Source organism: Podarcis vaucheri (assembly GCF_965113315.1).
Source record: "Podarcis vaucheri genome assembly, chromosome: 2".
Lineage (NCBI taxonomy): Eukaryota > Metazoa > Chordata > Lepidosauria > Squamata > Lacertidae > Podarcis > Podarcis vaucheri.
Window position 1 is genome coordinate 36,703,539 of NC_138760.1, and position 22,242 is coordinate 36,725,780.

Consider the following 22,242-nt stretch of genomic DNA (forward strand, 5'->3'; position numbering starts at 1 on the left):
ATGCAGCATTTTTCTTAACTTTGGTTAATATTTCTTGAGTGGTGCTATCTCAAAGATGGCCCTTGGATTGCTCAAGCACTTCAGCAGTCTCATGTGTAGCCTATACAATGAACAAGCACAAGTGGAAAACTGTTTTGTGGGGGAAACTAATCACAATTGTTCCCTCAGTCAACTGGTGTCTGGCACCTAATGATATATTTTATACATAATATATTTTATACATTGTTGTCAGGCCAACCTTGCTACAGAAAAACTAGTGTTGTCGTCTGGTCTTTTTTTTTTAATATATAAAAAGTACTGCTAGGTACCTTCTCTGTGTAACAGTAAGAGAGACAAATGAACTGAGGAATAAGTAAAAGTTCTGTTTTCTTGTCCTATGCTCTTTATGATATAATGCTGTAAAAACGGAATTGTTTTGAGAAGATAAACAATGGAGAAACAGGTTTAAACAAGTGTTTCCTGTTACCAGCTTTTGTTCTAGAATATTGCTTGTTGCATAGTAAAGTTAGTTTGAAAGATGATATAGCAATGCTGGTAACTAAGCAAATCTATGCATTTAGAAAACTATTTTTGTAGTTTTATATAAAAAGGCATGTAATGCAAACCAAACCAGCAGAAAACGATGTATTTATGTGATGCTTTATCCTGTGAACCTAAGAACAATTTTCAATGGCAGCTTTAGTTTTGCACTATCAACTTGTAACAGGGTAGCCAAGAGTTTTAAAGTGGTTGTTAATTAAAATTTTGCTTTAGGCCTTGCGGCACCACCTCATAATTCACCTGTCATGAAGCTGTGTGCATTTGCCAACATGTTTTCTAACAGTTGATGTAGGCCCTCATCTACTGAAGGTTGACTGGATTACATAGAGAAATACCGTGACAAGGTTATTAGTTTCCTTTTGTCTGGTTCCTATGGCTAAAATGCGTGGCGTATCAGATCATATGGTCTTCTGCTCCTATTCTTGCTTCTAACCTGATACTTTGCTTCTCTCAAATATTATGCACGTCTGCCTTTGCCAACAAATACAAATATTTTTATACTTTCACTATGTATCTTAGCGCATATCCAAGAAAGAACACAATCACATGAAAATTGCAGTGTTACCTCTTTATCTTTATTTACACTTTTTAAAAAGCTATGGAAACTACTGGGACAGAAATTGGTTATGTAAATTTTGATAAGAGAAATACCCCAACCTCTCATTTTGATCTGGGGTGGGGGCATGGGGATAGACAAGAATGAACTTGAACACATTTGATTTATTTGGAAAGAAGTCTATTTAATATTAAACACTCAATGACAATCAAATGTGTAACAGAAAGTCATAGATACTGTATTTCCACTAAGGTATATCAAGAAGCCAGGTATAGCTTTGTTGTAAAAATGGGGTTTATTTTAGTTGGAGTCACACAAAATACTAAACATTTATCCTTGTGTTTCAAAGTTCAAGAATGAAAACTTGCAATTAAACACTGAGCAAGCCATGTGTTCAGGTTATGTTGGTTTATCACCTTAAAAGTCTTATAGGAAAAAAATGATAACAGGACTTAAAATTCTCAGTAGCATGTTTGCTTATTAACTTCTCTCTGCATTTTGAGAGGTCACAACAGTCCTGAATTAATTTTTATTTTAAAAAATCTAACTGAACTTTAATTTTTTTTTCTATGCCACTACAGCTTTCTTTCACCTCATTTTAAAGCAGATCTTCGTATTAAGCAGTCTTCAGGCTTCTTCGCAGACTTGTCACGTGGTTGTCCTATAACGCAAAATGTTGGGAAAAGAGAGTCAGATAGTGGGAACAGAGATTACTTTCATTTGCCATTCCTAAACAGCGTCTGCTTGCTGCCCGCTTAACTCTTCAAAATCATCTCATAAAAATTACACCTAACACCCCTGTGTATTGGACAGTTAAGGACAAACATGACGTCACAATTCACCAACCACTGTTGTTGGGAAGCCATGTATTCCAACAGGGCTTGCACAGAGGTCAAATGCAAGTACCACTGAAACGAATGGAGGGTGTGCAACATTAGTGCTCAGAGGATTGCACTGTAGGGCTTAAATCCTATGCACATTTACTTGGAAGCAAGCCCCAATGAACACAGTGGAACCTACTTCTGAATAAGCATGCATAGGCCTGCACTGTAATTGGTTAGGGGTTCTTAGAAGATAAGCTGAAACTATATTAACTATGTTGCAAGGAAATCAATCAATCAGCTGGTTTTATTTGGGTTTGTTCCTTACTCAAGGAATGACCCTGAGAAATCACAGGTCAAGACGGGGCAATTATTTATGTATAAGATTAGCTTCATTTAACTAACAATGTGGTTATATACATTCTTGTCATTTATATATACCTATTGGGTGTTTCTGACATTGGCCTTTATTTTCATTTGCCTCCCAAGTCTGGTATCAGCCAGTATATGCTGCTGTGTGCCATGGCTGCCTGGCAATTCTCCTACGCAGTAGGAAATTATAAACACATACCTCTTAAAGACTTGAAATGCATTGAATGTTACAAGGCGATTATTATGTAGTATTTATTGCATTTAATAAAGATATCTAATTCTGGGCAGCACTGCATCCCTACACACAGTTGAAAGAAAATTCCAATCAAGTTAATATCAGGTTAACAGTTTCACAATATATGCACAAAGATTCCTTTTCACTTTTTGTAAATAAAACACACAACAGTAAGCTTAAAGATTACAGGCAACAGCATTCAAACATGGATGTGGGTAGAGAAAGGAGTACCTGGCATGAGTACCTGCTTAGTTTGACTGAATCCTTGATTTTTAATTTGGCTTTTCATGGGCCGCTCACAACACCAACGCTGTGTGAGGTATGGTAGTCAGCTGCAATTATTCATAAACCCTACACTTCCATCAATCCAATGCTACTGGCTCTCGAGTTACAGAACAAACTGCATTAGAATGCAAGGCAAAGCAAAAAAACTAGAAACATCCTTGACAAAGAAATACTAGCAGTTTATATAAAAACAAAATAGTCCAACATGTGCCTCTAATATTAAGTATTAAAGCAAATGTTTCTGATGCACCAACACAATATGGACTTAATTACAAAATCAGTTCAAATTGTTAAAAAAGATAATAAATCCCCTAAAAATAAAAAATAGGATAATTAACTTCTAAGGGACTAGATTACAAATATGTTCCCAAGAGGCACACTAATGGGGGTATGAGTCTGCTACAAAATAGCCGATACAAAACAATGTACCTCAAAAGATTTTGCAGGACTACACTGTGTTTTCCTTCAGAAGTTGCTTTAGCACCTCTTCTTACTTGTTGACTTAGCTCCATCTTCATCTGTACATACTTACGCTGCACTGTTAAACAGTAACAAAAAGCCCTAATCAAAGTTTGAAATAATGCACTTACCTCTGTCTGATCTGAGGTCATATCAGATCAGTTTTAATTGGACTGAGTGTCACCTTCAGATTTAATGTCTTCACTGGTCCCATTGACCTCATTCTTAGCATCGCCATCCTTGGAGTCCATGCTTGTGTCTTCACTCTGTTTTTCCCGACTACTGGACTTCACACTACTTTTTTTATCATCAGATCCCCTCTTTTCTGCCATGAAAGAAGACATTGACCATGGACTTCACAGTAAAGACACACAAGGTATCACGCTTTTCAGGGGTGAAGCATATGCCGAGACATCAGCAATTGGCTGTAAAATTGCAAACTAGAGATCAAAGTTACAGTGCTAATATTGAATGAAATATTCCACCAGAAAGAACAAGAACTGAGTTGCTGAGTTCAGAGGGAAAGGATAGCACAGAGGGGGAGGCAGAACTGCTTAATATTACAATGCAAAAGTCACTGACCTGTTTGATAGTTCTGGTCAAAAACCACAAGCCACGTACATGCTACCTAACTGAAAACTACCTGATGTAAAGGCTAGCGTAAAATGTGTCTAAAACTACAGATTCATCACAGTATACAACTTTTAATCACTTAATTTAGCTCAAGACTATGTACAAATTTGGGGAAGGACCGTAGCTCAGTGGTAGAGCATCTATCTGCCTTGCATGCACAAAGTCCCAGCTTCAGCCTCCGGCATATCCAAATAAGGCTGGGAAAGACTTATTGTCTGATATGCTGGAGAGCCACTGCTGGTCAGAAAATACTGAGCAAGAGGGACTGTTGGTCTGACTCCTGTTGGCAGCCTCCTCTGACCTCTGATGCCAACACCTAATCTGCTGGCCAGGGCGGAGAGCCTGCTGGATCAGGCCAATGACCCATCTAGTCCAGCATCCTGTTCTCTCAGTGGCCAAACCAGCAAGCAGGATTTGAGTACAAGAGCACTCTTACCTATTGTGGTTTCCCGCAATTGGTATTCAGAACATGTTTGAATTCTTGACCTCTCAGACAGCACGTGCACAGAACAGTTTGGAGCAATTAAATTTTTACAGGATTATGTATTGATCTTAGGTAACAAACCTTAACGTATAGGGCTAGATCCAGGCCTTACTTCATTGGTGAGGATACTGCAGCTGACAGAGGAAGGAGCGGTTTTAATTATTTCTCCTCAATGCAAACACCCTGCGCCACCTCGAACTCTGTTCTGGAGGGTTGGAACATCTTCTGGAAAAACATGGGAGGTGGGGCTGGGGGCTGCAGGGAGGTGAATTGGCAAACGTTACCTCTCCTCCCACTCGGCTGACAATCTGGATGGAAGGAGTCTCTTTCATCTGGGAAAGGCAAAGCCTGGATCCAAACCACAGAGCTGATTTTGATTTGGCTATTTGAATCAACTATGCATATTACTGCCTGAAGTTTTAAGGACATTTAAATTTTGTGCTGTGTTTATAGATTTGCATGCTTATCTTTTTGATAGCCCATTTTCCCCAAACCTTTTTTCTCCACTGCTTCATGTACTATTCTCAAATGGTAGTGCCTGCTCTTCCCTCACTCTTTTTCCAGAGCCCATTCCCACCTCCTTTACCTTCATTTGCCTGCTATGCCCCATCACCTCACCAGGATTGGGGATTGTCTCCCTACTTGCCAACCACTGCCAAGAAGAGAGAAAGTAATCTGTGTAAGTGCATTATCAGGCTGATATTTAACAATCCATGACTGCCGGGAGCCAAAAAAAGTAACCTTCAAAGCACAATAGGTTTCCAATTTTCATTTTCCTATCTTGCAAGAAGATGCACTTAATTTTCATGTCCAAAACAATTACAAGTTACAAACTTGACAAAGTTGCTTGAATTGGGACACTAGGTTAATGGGACTCATAGTTCACTGAAAACAGGTAACTCTAAATAGCAGAGGTAGCTATAAGAGAATCTGACAATGGATTGGCTGCCAATAAAATTAGTAAAGCCAGGATAATGAGTTTACCTGGAGAAAATAAAAAATTAAGACAGCCATGTGTCCTTCTCTTATATTCAATGCACAGCCCTTTACGGTGGGCAGTTTCCATATCAGACATGGTTACCAGGTTTTTTGTCCCGTTATATATAACATGCATATAGTGTAAGCCGTGTATACTGTACACTGAAATCACTTGGGTATTTCTCTCATCAACACGATGAACCAAAATTCTTCTTTAAGCATCCAGATAAAGTATATTAAATGTTTTGAATGGTGGTATTTAATGCAAGAGCAAAGAATAAAGAACAGGGAACAAACAGAAGAGACTGTCAAAGCTGCATGGGTGAAGTTTCTGGAAAGGCATACTTATGGCCTACTGCAGGAGCAAAAGATTAATTTGATGTTTGTTTCAATTCCTTTTATCAAGAAAACTTAGAACAGCTTTATTATGCAGATAACAGCCAAAAAAGGGGAGGGGGGGGAGGAACTAAAAAGGAACCACTGCCTAAGGGAAAACACTCAATATGTGAAGCTGAGAGAAAACCAGTCACCAAAGTCCAGTTAACTTTGGAACTCTTAGAGGTTTCTGTTCCATGTAATAATTGCCTGGATAGGTTACACTAACTGACCTTTTTGAAAGTCTTCAATTTTTGCTTTATTAGGTATCGCCGATTCACATGTAGATCCACTGAGGAACAGCAGTCTTGTTGCCCCGCAGAGGACTAGCTGTCAGTCCAATAAGCTTATCTTCTGTCCTATGTAGATACGATAGAGCTCAACAGCCCTTTAAATGGGCAAAATATGTAGATTCTCCGGAAGGTGTTTTATTGAGTTTGGACAGATGGGGGGGGAGGCGTTTTTCTTGGCAACTGTTAAACAGTTATTGACCTATGGGCCTGTGAATTAAAATAGGAAGCTATACTATGAAAACTTTTTTGTCTACTCTACGCTAAAGTAGTTTTATCTTTGATTTGGTAAGTAGAGCTCAGGGAATAATTTGTTGAAAGATTTGTTACCCACCCCCATAGCATACCTGTAAGGAGTATAATCCTTATACCTATTTCTTGAAAATTGCTTTTCTGATCATAAAAAGGGAAATAAAATTGGCACACACAGTACAAATGCTGCAGTGCCATCTGTTCAAATACTGACTAGCTGTGCTTAAGTAAGAGAAACGTAACTGTTTCACTGGACAGGGTCAGAAATTGGGGTGGGGTGGGGATGGAGTGTTTCACTGACAAGTTAATAGAACTGAAATTTTATTTTGTATTTTTCAGTTTCTCTCAGATCTGGGGGATTTTCTCACTATGAAGCTCCAATTTGTAAGGCAATGAGCAAGTACTGCTTAAAATTCCAGTTCCTCAATACCAGACCAGTTGATAATATCTGTACTCATATCTTCACTGAGGCTTTCTTCAGAAAGGTCCTATGTGTAATTAACTTAATAAACTTAAAGCATGCTTTCATAAGTACAACAGAATAGAATATAGAACATGTAAGGAGGACAGACATTCATACAGCTGCTTAACAATGACTAACAATATTTTTTTGCCAATGCTCAAGTGACATGGAAGGAAGTCAAATTCCAAGTGTAACCACAATCACAACACCAAAAGAGTTGTAGGAGAGAAAGTGGAATAATAGCAAGAATAGTATTTAAACACACCCTCAGCTGGCGTATGCAGTGTAGTTGAGTCACACCACTTTTTAGTGTTACAGGGTGACTGGGAAAGGGGAAACAAGCTGTATATTCTGCAAACTAGGAGGTTATGACTTCTGGGCAGATACCTTCCCGTGTTGGATATAGATATATGTTATTTAGCATTGCATACCATTAAATTGTGAAGTATTCTACTAAGCTACAAAACCATTAGTTTATACCCAAACTCAGTTCTTTGAAAATCTAGACAAAAGGCATTGAATAGAAGAGAATGAAGCAGTCCAAGATTAGTTAAATGGCAGACCCCCTGGAGATAATAAGATCACCATTTATGCAAGAAGTACATTGTTATTTTGAGTCACTGTTGTCTTCTCTAGAACCAATGAATGCCATAATACACTCTGCAGCCTATTCTGATGCCCCATTTTAGAACAGTACCTACACACAGCTGAGTGCATCAGGCTTGCCTCACTGGGTCAGAACCATATATTTGTACCATTCCCATTACTCTGCTTTTATTAATCACAGTCCTGGGAAGTCTGGTAATACTTCCTTGAGAAGGAATTCATTCAACTTTGCATTAATAAAAAGAAATACACAACCAACATACTAAAATGAAAATTATTTCTAGAGGCGAATAACAGGCAGTCATATCTAATTCATAACCATCATTCTATACATACAAAAGATAAATAAAGCAGTAAAAAAACTCCAAGCCTCTATTCAGTAAGGAGACCTTAAAGGGATTTATGAAATACTATCCAAAACTGAGGCAGTGAAGTTTGAAGAGGCTGGCTTGCTGATGACCATTTTTAAAGGCTTCCTTTCAATGTGGAGACCACAAAGCGTTATGCAGAACACTAAACATTCATATTGTTCACCGCTAAGGCAGCAATCCTACATACCTACCTGGGAGTAAGCTCAGTTTAACTTTGGGGCTTACTTCCCAGTAGACAGGCATATGATTGCAGTGTTACGTGACCCACATGCTGAGAAGAGAGATTCCAGTGTATCAAATAAAATAATTTAGGGTGGAGCATGTATACTAACAACCCCAGGTGAAACAGGCCATTTCCCAAATTACTTTGATAATGGGCTTGAAAATGGGAGAGGTTAACAGACATATCTATTATCAATAGAAGAGTACACTGAAAGTTGTTCCAGAGGCCAGAAATTTACCCAACATCTTCTAGACAAGAGGTGTACCTCTGACCTTCGAGGTTTTGCAAGTATCCCATTACATGGCTGTATATGTGCGTGTCATTTAAAAATCGGAATTGAAGCTAACATGGATTCTTAACTTGAGAGATCGGGCTTTCATGTAATTTCTGGGTGGACAAAGTAACAAACAATGGAATGATTCACAATGAGCTGCAGTCTTGTGTGCTCGCCTCTCCTGTGTGGCCAAGAGGAACAGTTCAGAAACTTTTGCTTACTGTGGCTGCTGTGTCACCTGGAGTGATATACTGTGGTTTCTGAAGCTGGCTTGTTGAAACCAACCAAGGTTAGTCCTTACCACAATTTCATATTCAAACAACATGGCAAACTCTGGTTAACTAAAAGCAGAAGCTTATGAATTCTTTATCTCAGCTTTGCAGCAGGAGAGCATACGAGCCCAAAATTTGCTAAAGTCCATCATGTTGCACTAAAACTTGATTACCATTATATGCTAATGCAGACAGTATATCTGTAAGAAATCAGCCAGTGCCGTATCCAGCACAATAAGGAAAACTACTACACTCATTAGCACGGATTAAAAAAGGTATATACTTAATACCTGAAAAATAAATAACAAGCCAAGAACAGACTTTAGTTAGGCTCTTTCATATTCCTAAAGTGTTGGAAATGCAGACGAGGATGAATAATAAACCACAAGGGCTGAAGAAAAAGTGTTCACCAAAGGGAAGCAACTGTAACTGTACATAAGAACATGGAACAGTAGTGACATACCACCTTTATGCACCATGTCTTCAGGAACAATTTAAATATCACACCAATTTACTGTTAGTATTGTTGAGTCTGCAAAATGGAGGGGTGGGCAGAAGGCAGATCAGGATTGACTGGTAAATGTCTGGGTTATTTACAGATCAGGATTTCTGACTCCTGCTTGTTTTACAACCACCACCAAAAACATGGTTCTGAATATGTGGGGGGGGGGGCAATGAGGTCTGTTTATTTCTGGTACTCAAAACAAATAGCTGGTCTCAGAATGCTTAAATTCTCGTTTTATTTATTGCACAGCGTAAACCAGGCTTTGGTTGGTGGATTTCAAGAGTTCTAGCAAAAAGCAAGTAGATCTGCAAGCCTGATGCTTCCCCACCCCTGGTAACAGACACCTAAAGACAGTAACAGAAGACTTAACTGAATTTAAGTTCACAGGTGTAGAAAAGCTGAGGTAGTATGCGGCCAAGAGACACTCATCTACCTGGAATCTAAGAGTTTTATATATAATATGCTACAGTACTGGAAGGGAGAAGGAAAGGTGCATCAAGTATTTAAAAGTTTGTATTTAAGAGTTCAGAAGGAATCTATGGGGGCAGCAATCACTGGAAGATCATGGCACAGCTCTGCAGAAAAACTATTCTTCACCAGTCATATGAACTGACCTTTTTCCTTAGATTTCCTGTCTTGTTCTCGCTCTCTGCTTTTGCTTCTGTGCTTGTAAGATTTCCGATCCCGACTCTTTGACCGCCTTTTGTCCCTGCTACGTGATCTATGTTTTCTGTCTGACCTATCATGGCTTCTGCTTCTGCGTCGATCTCGACTCCTAAAAATGTAAGAAGAATGGGTGGAATTCAACCTGGTGCTAATGTGAACATTCCACCAATGAAAGGATTTCTCTTTGCACAATGGGACATACCCCCCCCCCATGTCCCTAGATATATTCCAGGGGTTCCCTCAACTCTCTGGAGCAGATTTGGGGATGGTGTGGGGAACGGACAAGGTGGGGGGGCAGTGTCTCATTGCACAAGCAGAAGTCATTCTGCTCATGCAGTCATTTAATTGACTATCCCCAATAATAGTTAAAGCACTTCCCTAAATTTATCACAAGTAAACTTGACATAAAAACTTGACACATCCACATATGGATCGGCAAAATTGGGGGGGAGGCACATTCACAGTTAAACGAAGCTTTGATATAAACTACAGTTTTGCTGCAAAATGCTTAGTGTAAAACTGCCTTGAGAAATGTAAGCCAAAGTTTGTTCAAAACTGGTTAAACCCTATTTATGCCAAGTTTTCAGATACAGTGGTACCTCGGGTTACATACGCTTCAGGTTACAGACTGCACTAACCCATAAATATTACCTCGGGTTGAGAACTTTGCTTCAGGATGAGAACAGAAATCATGCAGTGGCTGCGCAGCAGCAGCAGGAGGCCCCATTAGCTAAAGTGGTTCTTCAGGTTAAGAACAGACCTCCAGAATGAATTAAGTTCTTAACCCGAGGTACCACTGTACTTGTGAGGAATTTTTAGTACTGAAAACCTCAAGCAGTTTCTCAGGAATACAAAGTCTACACCTTTAGGTGTTCTCTCGACTCATCATCCATTTCAATTTATTCAACTTCAAAGAAATATAATGTCCTTAGCCCCTTCCCAGACAGGTACCTGCTTCGTCTTCTGTCCTTGCTTCTTGATCTTTTATGGTCCCTTGACCGACTACCCCTCCTGTCAGAAGTTCTGCTTGAATGTCTGCTTCGTGAACGACTCCTCTTTCGTCTCTCTCTATCACGAGCCCTCTCTTTTTCTTTTTCTTCTTCTTCACGCCGTCGCTTTCTTTCCCTTTCTTCCCTTTCACGTTCCCTCTCTCGCTCTTCACGCTCTAGTTTCTCTTTTTTTAACCGATCATCGCGCTCAGGCTCTTCAGTTCTCTTTCTTAATTTTTCCTTAAAAAGGAAAGTATTACAGAAAGGTTACTGCAATCATAGAATTGTTGAATTTTAAGGCACCATGAAGATCATCTAGTCCAACTCCCCTGCAATGCAGGAACCTTTTGCCCAATGTGGGGCTCGAACCCAAAACCAACTGGAAGATTTCATGCTTCTTAAGAAAGGGCAATACTCCCTACCATGACATGAATTTGAAACACTCTTTAACAGTCTATTTCAGATAAAATTTAAAGCATCTCCACTATCTGGTAACATTAATGATAACATATATACAAATAGAATCATAGAACTGTAGAGTTGAAAGGAACCCCGAGGGCATCTAGTCCAACCCCCTGCAATGCAGGAATCTCAATGAAAGCATCCATAACTGATGGCCATCCACCACAGAGCAATAGGCTGTATCGCTGCACACAAAGAACATATTTTTGAAGAACCCTGCTCAATGCAAGAACAAAACTGTACTGAACACCTTGTCCTCAAATGTACCTTGATTTGGCAGATTAGAATCTCAGCTAACTACAGTTGGATGCATTATATGTATACATCTATGTGTACGTATAGTGCTTAAAACTCCACAGAATAGGCCATCAACCAAGCAAAACCATTTCAGACACCACTTCTTAATTGTTGGTTAAAATCTGGATACATTTATCAAAATATGTGCCTAAATTATGCATAGAAGTGCCATGAAAATATAACATTTTGTATGGGACAGTTCTAAGACTGTCAATGCTTTTTACTGAAACTCGTGGAATAATACCAACTTCTGTCTGTCTTAGCTCAGTAAACAGATCCGAAACTGCAAACACCTATATCAATCCAGTTATTTTTATCTTATTAATTTCTCATCCTATGCTGGTGGCTATTTTGATATATTGTTTAACTTTTGGTTTTCCCATTCCCCATAAATAATAATTGACACTGGCCCACTTTGCACATAATACCAAGCCAAACCAGAACTAAACATGAGCAAGCATGTTTATTCTGTGATAAATCATAGTTTACTCATGAACCCAGGTTTGTGATTCGCCTGGAAGAAAATGAACCATGAGTCCTGGTAGTTCTGAGCAGACCAGAAGCAACTGCCATTTTTGCTGTAAGTACCTGCGTACTTGCTTGCTCACGCCTAGCCATGGTTTGGCTTAGGGATATGTATGAATCAGGTCAGTATGTACTTTAACCTTTGTGTAACATGGATGAAAATAAAAATAAGTCAATACTTTTATCTGTTGGTAGTATTCAAGAATATAAGCTGAGAAGTTCACCTACTTGTTATCACAAGGTTCTGAGTATTTCAGTTCATAATGACACATTCTAAAATCATTTTATAGTGGCATCGCCATATACATAGGCTATATGTTGACAGTATTGCCAAGCACATACAGATCTATATATACATGCAGACTGAACATACTTTTAGTTCTTCCACTGTAGCTTTAATTTTTGCGTAACCCATATGCTGTTTTCCCATCAAGTGATCATCTACCCTGGATTGTGCATCTCCTACGATTAAAAATGCTCCACAGACTTCACAAACTTCCATCTGCTTTTCCTGAGCTGCAAAGCTCTCAATTGTCTGGAAACAGAAGATACTTGTTAAAACAGATAGTTACATGAACACTTTATTTATTATTTACCTAGCAACAATACAACTTATTTTTCAAATTCTTAACCTACCCCTTGGCATGCAAGCAGCTAACCAATTGCTATAAAAATACACACAATTTCATGCCCAAAGCAGATCACAAGATTGGTCTAACTGCATTATAATTCAAGTGCAGGTGCATCTTTAAAACAGACCTTCATGCAATTCTATCTGCAAAGCAACTGACAAGCGTATTATTCCAGCTGCACACAATATAGCATTTAACAACCCCTCTAAACCCAAGGCTGCCATCTGATAATAAGAAACAAGTCATAATCTTCCATGGTGTTAAAATTCTACTGGGTTCATTTCAATTCCAAAGGCTTATTGAAGTTCTAAGATGGTCTCTATCCCTTAATAGGTCAAGAACAGGGATGTGGCCAAGATCTCCCTCTTTCAAAGTGTTTTCTGCATTCCTGTGTATCTGAGAGGATATTAACCCAGTGAGGGACACATTCTAGAAACATTATTTATTCTAAACATAAAGCGTTGTATCCTGAAAGCACCCCTCCCTTCTGGAACAATTGAAGGGGGGAGGAGGAGGAGGAGGAGGAGGAGGAAGTGAAAACTGCCCCCCTCCCTGTTCTGCTACTTCTGAAAGCATCTGCTGGATCAAAGAGCTTTGCACCAGTGGAACGATGCCACTAGAAACAATCCTCCAATTTTTTTGGCCCATAAATTGATTTGCCTTTATGCAGGCTATTACAGTCATACCTTGGGTTGCAGACACTTCAGGTTGCATGTTTTCGGATATGGACGCGGCGAATCCCGGAAGTACCGGAACGGCTTACTTCCAGGTTTCGGCGCTTTGTGTGTGTGCAGAAGCACCAAATCGCAAATGCGGCACTGCGGGTTGCGAACATGCATCCCGCACGGATCACGTTCGCAACCCAAGCATCCACTATAATCTCATATACGCATGGTTAAAGCTCAATGATTAATAAAGTATGAAAATATTTTGGTGGCAATCAAAGAAACTATTTATTCAACAAGTTGGAAGAATACAAGCTGGAAAAATAAGTCTTTTGTGAAGTCAAGTTTATTTGACTGTATTCTGTTGGGGCTTCCAGACTTAGAGAAAAACAGGACTCTTACTTACCGAAGTTGTAGATCTTAGCAACTCTCTTTCCTCTTTTAACTGTTCAACAAGTTTCATCATGCCTTGAGCCTCTTCCACCTTTCCTTCAGAACCTAGTTCTTCAATCTAATAGAGAGAGAACAAAGTTAGTATAATGTCTTGATCCAACTTTATAAACATTTCTGTATGATTCAAGACAATTACCTGTTGTAGAAGTACATCAATCTTGTCAGTTAATACTTGAATCTTCTCTTCATTTTTACCAGTAGGTCCTGCTGCTTGCTAAATATTAAAATAAAAGTGACGACAGACACCTAAAAGTTACAAGTGCAACAAAACACTGTTCTGCTTTGTCATGTCCACAGCACAACTCATATCAAAGAGTAAGTTGTAAGAAGAAAAAATTCCACAATAAGTTCATCTACATCAGAAGTGGAGAACCTTTTGGGCTCCATGGGCCAGATCCCTATCAAGAGTGGTCTTACAGGCCAAATATGATAGGCGAGTGGCCCTGTCTACCTGTCAAAATCCCTTGCTGGAGCAACGTTAAGAGGGATGAAACTGCTTCAGGTAACGGTTTGCCAAACTGCTCTCTGAAGCCCCTCCCTGCCATTAAAGTTTGCTCCTAAAAGGTTAAAAGGGCAGGGCCAGCAGTAAGGGGAATCCAACTTAAGTGTTGGAAATGGGTGCACCAGAGATTCCTATTGAGTCTGAACTCAGAAGGATTGCTCCCCCTTTGCAGCAGCTGATGTGAAGAGAGTGATCCTGCTTAGCACTGTGCAGTGCTTTGAAGGCTCCTGAAAACCAGCTGGTTGTCAGAGATTTGGGGAGGTGCACAAGGCAGATATGGGCAAGTCCCACAGGTAAATAGGATGACATCAGATGTAGGGCAGGTAGCCATGACTTGCCCCAAGGCCAAAGGGGGAGGAAGGCCAGGTCTGATCCATAGACTGGAGGTTCTCCACCTCTGTTGTACATGGTGTCTGTGCAGTCCCAAATATGGGTTCTGCACTTGCAGGGTCCCTTTCTGGAAATTCTGAAAGCTAAGCTTTCACTCTCCACACTGTGGCTTCCACCTACCACTCAGTTATCTCTTAACCACCAGAGCAACAGCACACATTTAGAAACTCGATTCTGACGAGTTCAAAAGTTAGCTTCAAACAGCACATATATTAGTTTCATCTAAGTGTGGCTTATGTTGTATCTTGCTATTCTTGTATTTGTTCAGTTTTAAAGAACTTATAAAGCAATAAGTGAACCATATATACATTGAGAAACACAGTTAAGACCGGTAATTCAAACATGCTATAACTCCTGGTCAAGTATGTGTATCTATTCTACTTTAAAGAAAACTTATAAGAAAATACAAAGGGTGGTATCCAACATCACATGAATGGGCACCCGCATGTGCAATGAGACTGCTCCTCTTCCCCTCCCCTCTGCAGGCTCCCACACTAGAGTAGATTTGGGGCACATTATAGAAGTGCAAAGGAGGTAAATACGTTCTGTAAACAGTTCTGCAAAAGGATATCACCCAAAATACCGTATATGTTTAACATGCCCTCTGCTTTTGTACTTACACCTGAAGCCTGTTGAGTCTGAGACAATGCTAAACGTGCATGACCTCTTCGAATTCGGCGTTCCACCTCTGCAAGCAAGCTCTGTAAATACCGAAGGAAGTCTCTTTCATAGCCTACTTTCATGAATCGAGAACTCTTCTCATACCTGACAATGTTAAAAAAGAAATGATTACATTAAACTTCAGATAAAGGTCATCTCCATATTACCTAACAATGAAAGACTATATGCTATCCACCTCGTGAAATTTTAACTGAGGATTTTTTAAAACCTCATTTAAATGCTTGCATTATTGCTTAATTATATTTATTAGCTTCTTATTAATTATAACTACTAACACACTCACTGTTTTCTGAGGTTTTCATCATGAATTTTCTCACAAGGACCTAGAAATAAAAGCAATAATGGTGATACATTCAAATGACTTTCTGATAACACTATGCCAAAAAAGACCTGGATAAAGTTCAACAGTTTTTAACCAAACTAATGTACAGATTAAAACTGGGGTGCCTTTCCACAACAGTACTAATAGTTCTAAATGACTTTCTAGTGTATTGTGATTAGGCTGGCATAGTACCAGAATGACTGTAACCTGATCAATATTCCACCGACACACCAGAGCAGGGCTAAGGTTTAAAATCAAGAGGCATTTGCTCAGAGACAAAATGGGGTGAGGTAGGGTACAGATGAGCAAGCCTAAGGAGAGTGAAGCAATATATTTCTATGAAGATTCAAGTGTACTTCATATTTGTTTTTCAAAGTTTGAATGGAATCAGTGACAGCACAAGAACAAGCGCATCACACCCCTGCAACATTTACTGAGCTAATAAAGAGTGGTTATGAACCTCTGAAATACAGAAACCCATGATTGTCGAGGCAAAGAGTTCCAGAAAAAGAATGTACTGAAGAGATCTTACCTATCAATTTAGAATGCTACAACAATTCCAAACCTTGTTGGTGACACATCTTTAAAATACACACGCATGAATATCTGTGATATTGTCCTGGTACAATTTTGGTATGATCCACATTAAAAATCAGAGTGCTAGTGGAAGTCTTAGGAACACTGCCGTTGGATCTGAAATGTGAACTAGAGCATGACAGCACTAAAGCTGACAGTATATAGTTAGCTATGGAGTAAGGCCAGAAATGAAGGAAATATTGGGAAACTAAAGGGTTTTTGCAAGAACCTGGAAGTTTGCATTTTGATTCTTTGACAGAAGCCATATACAGGCGTCCGTCCACTTAAGCGCAATCGACTCTCACACAGCTGTGTATACAGGTGCCACCAGAAAATAGATACTGTAGATTCAAACTGGGAAATGGCAGGAGAGCTAGAGAGTCCTCAGAGCTCTTAAGGAGCTGATACTGCTTTTCCATGCATCCTTCAGCCAGCCCCCGAGCTTCGGCTCTAGTTGAAGAGAGTTGTGTGGATAGAACTGGAGAGCAGGAAAAAACGAGTTTTTATAGGCGGCTCCCCACTTACATGATTTTCCCTTATGCACATGGGGGCCCTGGAATGTAACCCAATCTGCTATGAATAGGAATGTGAGGCAGAACATTTTCCAGTAACTGAAAATGTTCTCCTCCTCCCCAGTGCTTCATTTTTCTTTTGAAAATTTTCTGTTTTATAAGCTCATTAGAAACAATGAACAGATCCCAACTGCAATGAATGTAGAGAACATTAGGTAAGCTTTTCAGTTTTCTTTTGCTCTATTTACTAATTTCAAATAAAATAAAGATACCAATTACATCACTCTCTAGAGCACCAGAAAATGTTCCAAGGCAAATTACCCTAAACAGCATATGAATTTCTTTTGGAAAACTTTCTAAAGCAAAATTTTCTGGAAAATTCACATTAATGGCTCTGAACTTATGCAAATCTAAGATTTTTAGTCATCTTAATGAGATGATTTTGTGACTCTCACTCTCTCTCTCTCTCTGTGTGTGTGTGTGTGTCTGTCTGCCTCCATCCATACATATAGGAGGTAAACAAAGAAAATATTTATTCACAGCAGCTTCTATCCATGACCTTGACATTTGCTATAATATAAGGAAAAAAACCAAAGGCACTTACCTAAGTCAGAACGGGTATTTGTGAATAATTCAGCTGGACAAAACCCACAAAGGTAATATTTACAAACCTGATTGAGAAGAAGAAACTTAAGTTACTTTCCTTACACATCAAATTTAGACAGACGCAAAGCTGTAAGAGAATTAAGTAATTTGCTCTTGTTCCAATTCTCTTTCTTTCTCTCTCTTTCTTTTTAAACCAGCCTTATCCACCAGTGCTAATTTTGGCTGCATTTAAAATATCCCAAGCACAAACCATCTAGGTAAGCTTTACAGTATGGATGAGTACTGACTCATTTCTTCAGGCCCTTTTAGAGGGCTGTCAGAAGAGTAATAGCACAATCTGTCCCTTCAACAACAACTTTTCACCTACCTGCATCAATTCCTGGTTTCCTACGGCTAGCAAGTAAATTAAGTAAAAAGCTATACAATACACTGTTCAAGAATTTCAGTCAAGAGCTGTTGAGTAGCGATGCTACTGAATACCAGTTGCTGGAATTGTCTACACCCAAACGCAAGGTGCTATATTTTGGGGTTCTGGTGTTTCATAAAAAGGAAAGAAACTAGCAACTTGATCTCAGTTCTTCTCATTTAAACCATGTATGGAAGCACCTGAGGCTGCAATCCTACAGTAACGTAGCTCAGGGGCAGAACATCTTCTTTGCATAGAAGTTCCAGGTTCAATCCCCAGCCCTTCTAGGTGAGGCTGAACTCAGTTTTGAAATCAGGGACAGTCACTGCAAGTCAGTGTAGACAATGGTCTGACTCAGTATAAGGCAGCTTCCTATGTTCCTCAGTAGACAGCAATGCAATCCTAACTCCTAAACGCACCATCTGAGAGAAATTAGGATGTGGAATATTACCCTATCCTGGACTTAAACTGAGCAAATGACTCATCTTGGCATAAAATAAGCCAGTGGAAGTTATGTTGGCGTAAACGGGCAAAAAGAGTGTATGTCAGGGACAAGGAGAGGGATCAACAGATTTACACTGCATATTAAATCCTTTCATTCACTGGTTCCGCCTCCACAGCATGCCACCAAAATATAGGTGCAACTAAAATTCGTCACACAGGAGCCAATGGAAAGGCAGAAAATGAATGTCTACACTGCCCTCCAACCTTGCCCCACCTCCAGCCTAGATCTGATAGGCTGCAGCTTACATAACTATGCTGGTGTATCTGTCTGGCTAGGTTTGCTCTGCTCACACCAGTGAACTTAGTGAGACTTACTGCAGAGTAGACAGGTAATGGATTGCTCTGTAAGTGAGCAGGAAATAACACTTTTTCAATATATTGTTAAAGAAACGTATATACTATGTGAGCCACTATCTGACTTCTTTGGGGGGGGGGGAATCAAGGAACCCTTTTTTGTGCCATCTTTAAACAGCTTCTATAAACAGGGGCCAGTGAAACAATGTCTGCAGATGACAGATTGCCCATGTGTAGTGCCGATATTTGAGGAAGAAATTGGTACATTTCTCTGGAAATTTCCTAAACACTAGGTTCTAGCACGTGGAAATCAGAAACGTTTTCCCAACTGCACAGAGGTTATTCAATTTATATATTGGTTATATCAGTGAGTTGCTTTTCTCAAAGAGCGACCCTTAGCAACTTACATTAAAACCAATTAAGACCATCCAACAACAATCTAAAAATACAGCTCAACAGATACAACGGATGATGAGTTACTGATCCCACCCCACTAAAAGAGGCCACAATTCCACCTTTCAAATTAAGGAAACAGAGGCAAGGTAAAGAGAAAAGTATTTGCCTGTAGCCTAAAAATAAGATAAAAATGGTGCCAGGCGTGCATCTCGGGGAAGAGCATACTACACCCTCCAAATATCCTGTGGAGGGGGGCACACAACGAAGGGTCTCATATGATGACTGAGGGCTTCAGGGGAGCAGTGGTTCTTGAGGTACTGTGGTCCTCAACTACATATGGTTTTAAAGGTCAAAACCAGCACTCTGAATTGAGTCCAGAAACTGATAGCCAGTGCAGTCATGCCAAAATCAGTTATATGTTCAGACAGTTCTATCCCAGTCAACAATCTGGCCTCTAAATTCTGCACCAGTTGCAGAACCATCTTCAATGTACAGACAACAACGATTTTGCATGTGTTTGATTGGTGTGTGATCGCCGACATGCACACTGTGGCCCTGAAAGGGGGCTGAACGGGGTGAGCTTACAGTACACATGTTCTGCTGACGTGGGGAGTTGCCTGCATAACACATTGCAGTAGTCCAACTTAGATCATCAGACCTTAGACACCAGAAGTTAGGTTGTTCCTGTCCAAAAGGTGATGCAGCTGAGCCATTGCTCAAAGCCATCAAGGCCACTTGAACCTCAAGTGATAGCAATGGATCCAGAAACACCCTCAAGTTAGGTACCTGCTCCTTCAGAAGGAGTGTGACTTCAACACATTTTAGGCAGCCTGCCCAGAGTTTCCTAAGGCAATGCCATAACAGAGGACCAAATGCTTCTTGACATTATGAAATCAACAGTTCTTTATGTGTAGAGATAGCAAAAACTGTGTTGGCTGTTAAAGGGGGAAATGTACTCTTTCAATGTAAATGAATGTTCACTGCTGTCATGAGTTAAGAAGCAAAGCCTCTGGAGAAACTCAATGATCACAAATCCCTAATTCCTGCAAAGTCTGCAGGAATTGTCTCACATTCTTTAGAAAAGCAAAATTTTAATTTTAGGAGTATTGCTTCTGATTCTAAGATGTGGTGGTGGCCAACAGTGGGGTTGCTTGGTTTTGGCTGGTGTAATCACAGCACTGTTTGTGGATAAGGTAGACCTGGCTACAACCACAAATGGTTTAGCTACATTCAGGCTGGGCAATTAGAGTTTGTGGGGCTGCCTTTGAACAACAGTCCGAAAACTTCGGCTGGTACAAAATGCAGCGCTTTGATTTCTGAGTGGGGAAGATGTGGGAATCATATTACCTCTTCCTGTGTATCACTAGGTGTCAGTCATTTCCCAGATACAACTACCATTACCATTATACTGTGTGCAACCAGGATACCTAAAGGGCCAGTTCCTCTCCTAAAATACAGTCAGTTACTAAGTCAAGTGCTGAGACTCTTGCCCATGTGTGGCCCTCATCTGAAGCACAGTTGGTGGGAACAGGTGCTTTGACTGCAGCACTCAGACGTTAGAACATCCTGCCCCAGGTGTTGCATATCTCCAACCCCTCGCACAATACTTTAAATAAATTTGTGTTTTTGCAGACCTTTGGCCAGATCAATGCTCGAGTGTATTTCGGTCCCCCGCATGTTTTAGTTTTCAGCTGTGCCTGTATTTTGCAGGCTTATTCACTTCGCCAGATAGTAGTACTGCAATGCTTTCCGGTTGTTAACATTATCTCGTAGGCAGCTGTGCTTCGTATTAGAAGGCGGTGGAACAAGCGATCTTAAAAGCATCACACCTTAATGAAGAGTTGAAACTACAGGATCCGTAGGCCCTTTATTAGAGCAGTGGGTGCCTCGCCCTCCCCAATGGCTTCAAATCTCCCTCTCCGTGCGCCCCCCCCCTAAGGCAGACGCCCCAGATCCAGAGGTTTAGCTCTTGTTCGCTTCAACCACAAATCCTCAGCGTGAACATAACGGGGGTACAACGTTTCCTTGTTTGTCCTTCAACCCCCAAGGCCGCGAAACGCAACCCCGTTTTCCTCCCGCAAAGGCTTTTCGAGGCTCCCTGCCCCCGCTGCGCAGGGCCTTAAGGTGCCCTCACCTCTTTGCCTGCAAGCTATTCTAGCAGTTAATAGCGGAGCGGCTCCTCCTCCTCCTCCCCATTTTAGGACCTCCGCCAGGTAAACCTGTTCCTCGCCCTGCTAACTGGCCCATCTTCTCTCCCCTCCACTTTACCTCCGCCCCCCAAAGCGCGCGCAAAAGGGCCTTGACCAAGCGAGGGCCGGCGATAGAGGAGGAGGAGGAGGAGGCCGCGTCTCGGCCATACTCACGCTATCGTGGTCCCACCGCACGTTGCTGCGCTTTTCATCCGGGGCCAGGTTCCTGTCCCGGCCCATAAGCTCGTCCAGAAGCTGGGCGGCCGAAATCATGATGCCCCGCTCGTCAAGTCCGGCCTCTCCGCCGCGGCCTCCAGCGCTTTCTTTCCTTCCCGCCGCCGCCGCCTCCGCCCGCCCCCCCCTCCTTCAATAACACCCAAACCGCGCCGCTGACGAGAGTGACAGAGACAAAATGGCGGCACCCTCAAGCCCAGGGCGTCCCCCACAATGCACCGCGCAGGTCTCGCGCAACCGCCCAGGGTCTTGTGGCCCAGGCCTGGTGCTCGCCTGCGCGCGGGTCTCGCCTGGGGCGCGAGGGAGGGAGTCGTGGGAGGTGCAGCTGCGCAGCCTTCTTTTCCTCTTGGATTGCGAAGGTGCAAGCTGACAGTTACTCTTGACTAGAGCAGCCCGTTATAAAAAAGGGTGTCCTCCGCCTTCAAGAGCGAGCAGCGTTCAGTTTTGCACAGAGCATCCCCTCTTTTGGATAGAAATGCGCAAGAGTTTGCAACCTCTTCACAGAATTCGGGAAATAAAATTTTGAAACGACTTGATCTGCTCTTCTATACATAACACTTGCTGTATTTTAAGTCGCTTTCTGGTTCTCTTTTTTTGTAAGCCGCTTGAGTTTTCGTTTCTGAAAGAAAAGAAAAAAGTGACAAATACAGGAGATAGCTCAGTCGGTGGAGCAGGAGAATCTTACTCTAGATCATGGGTTTGAGCAAAAGATGACCTTTGTGGTCCCTTCCAACTGTACAAACTATAAAATCCAAGTCCCGTTACCCAAGCCTCTCAGAGCCTCAATACACAAACAATGGCTCTATTCAGCTTTGTTTTAAATAATCCTCTGGTCCCACATTTGCTTAACGAACCTTCAGTCCTGCACCTGTTACTATTAGAACCCCAATGGGAAAGGCAGTGTGTAGGTGTTTCCCCACAGCTCAATAACACAAAGGAATTAAATT

At 40.9% G+C, this 22,242-nt stretch overlaps 1 protein-coding gene across 13 annotated transcripts; it reads right to left on the minus strand.

The window, feature by feature from the left end:
• Positions 1 to 1,093: 1,093 nt before the first annotated feature.
• On the minus strand, positions 1,094 to 21,463 carry LUC7L3 (LUC7 like 3 pre-mRNA splicing factor). Of its 13 annotated transcripts, none has more exons than XR_014216481.1 (13): positions 21,236 to 21,463; positions 17,271 to 17,337; positions 15,540 to 15,579; positions 15,196 to 15,340; positions 13,820 to 13,897; positions 13,637 to 13,741; positions 12,307 to 12,468; positions 10,612 to 10,889; positions 9,609 to 9,769; positions 3,453 to 3,593; positions 3,239 to 3,347; positions 2,359 to 2,459; positions 1,094 to 1,757 (listed from the first exon to the last, which is right to left on the minus strand). XR_014216481.1 is itself a non-coding variant. In XM_082211104.1 (12 exons), the coding sequence occupies exons 1-12, from the start codon at positions 21,332 to 21,334 to the stop codon at positions 2,414 to 2,416; spliced, it is 1,431 nt and encodes a 476-aa protein (XP_082067230.1). In that variant the 5' UTR covers positions 21,335 to 21,463; the 3' UTR covers positions 1,094 to 2,413. The 13 variants fall into 13 exon arrangements, 6 of the variants coding, with proteins under 6 accessions (XP_082067230.1, XP_082067229.1, XP_082067225.1 ...); XR_014216482.1 differs by lacking the exon at positions 2,359 to 2,459 and adding an exon at positions 2,769 to 2,924; XR_014216483.1 differs by adding an exon at positions 2,769 to 2,924 and having other exon boundaries at positions 1,094 to 2,459.
• Between the last annotated feature and the right edge of the window lie 779 nt (positions 21,464 to 22,242).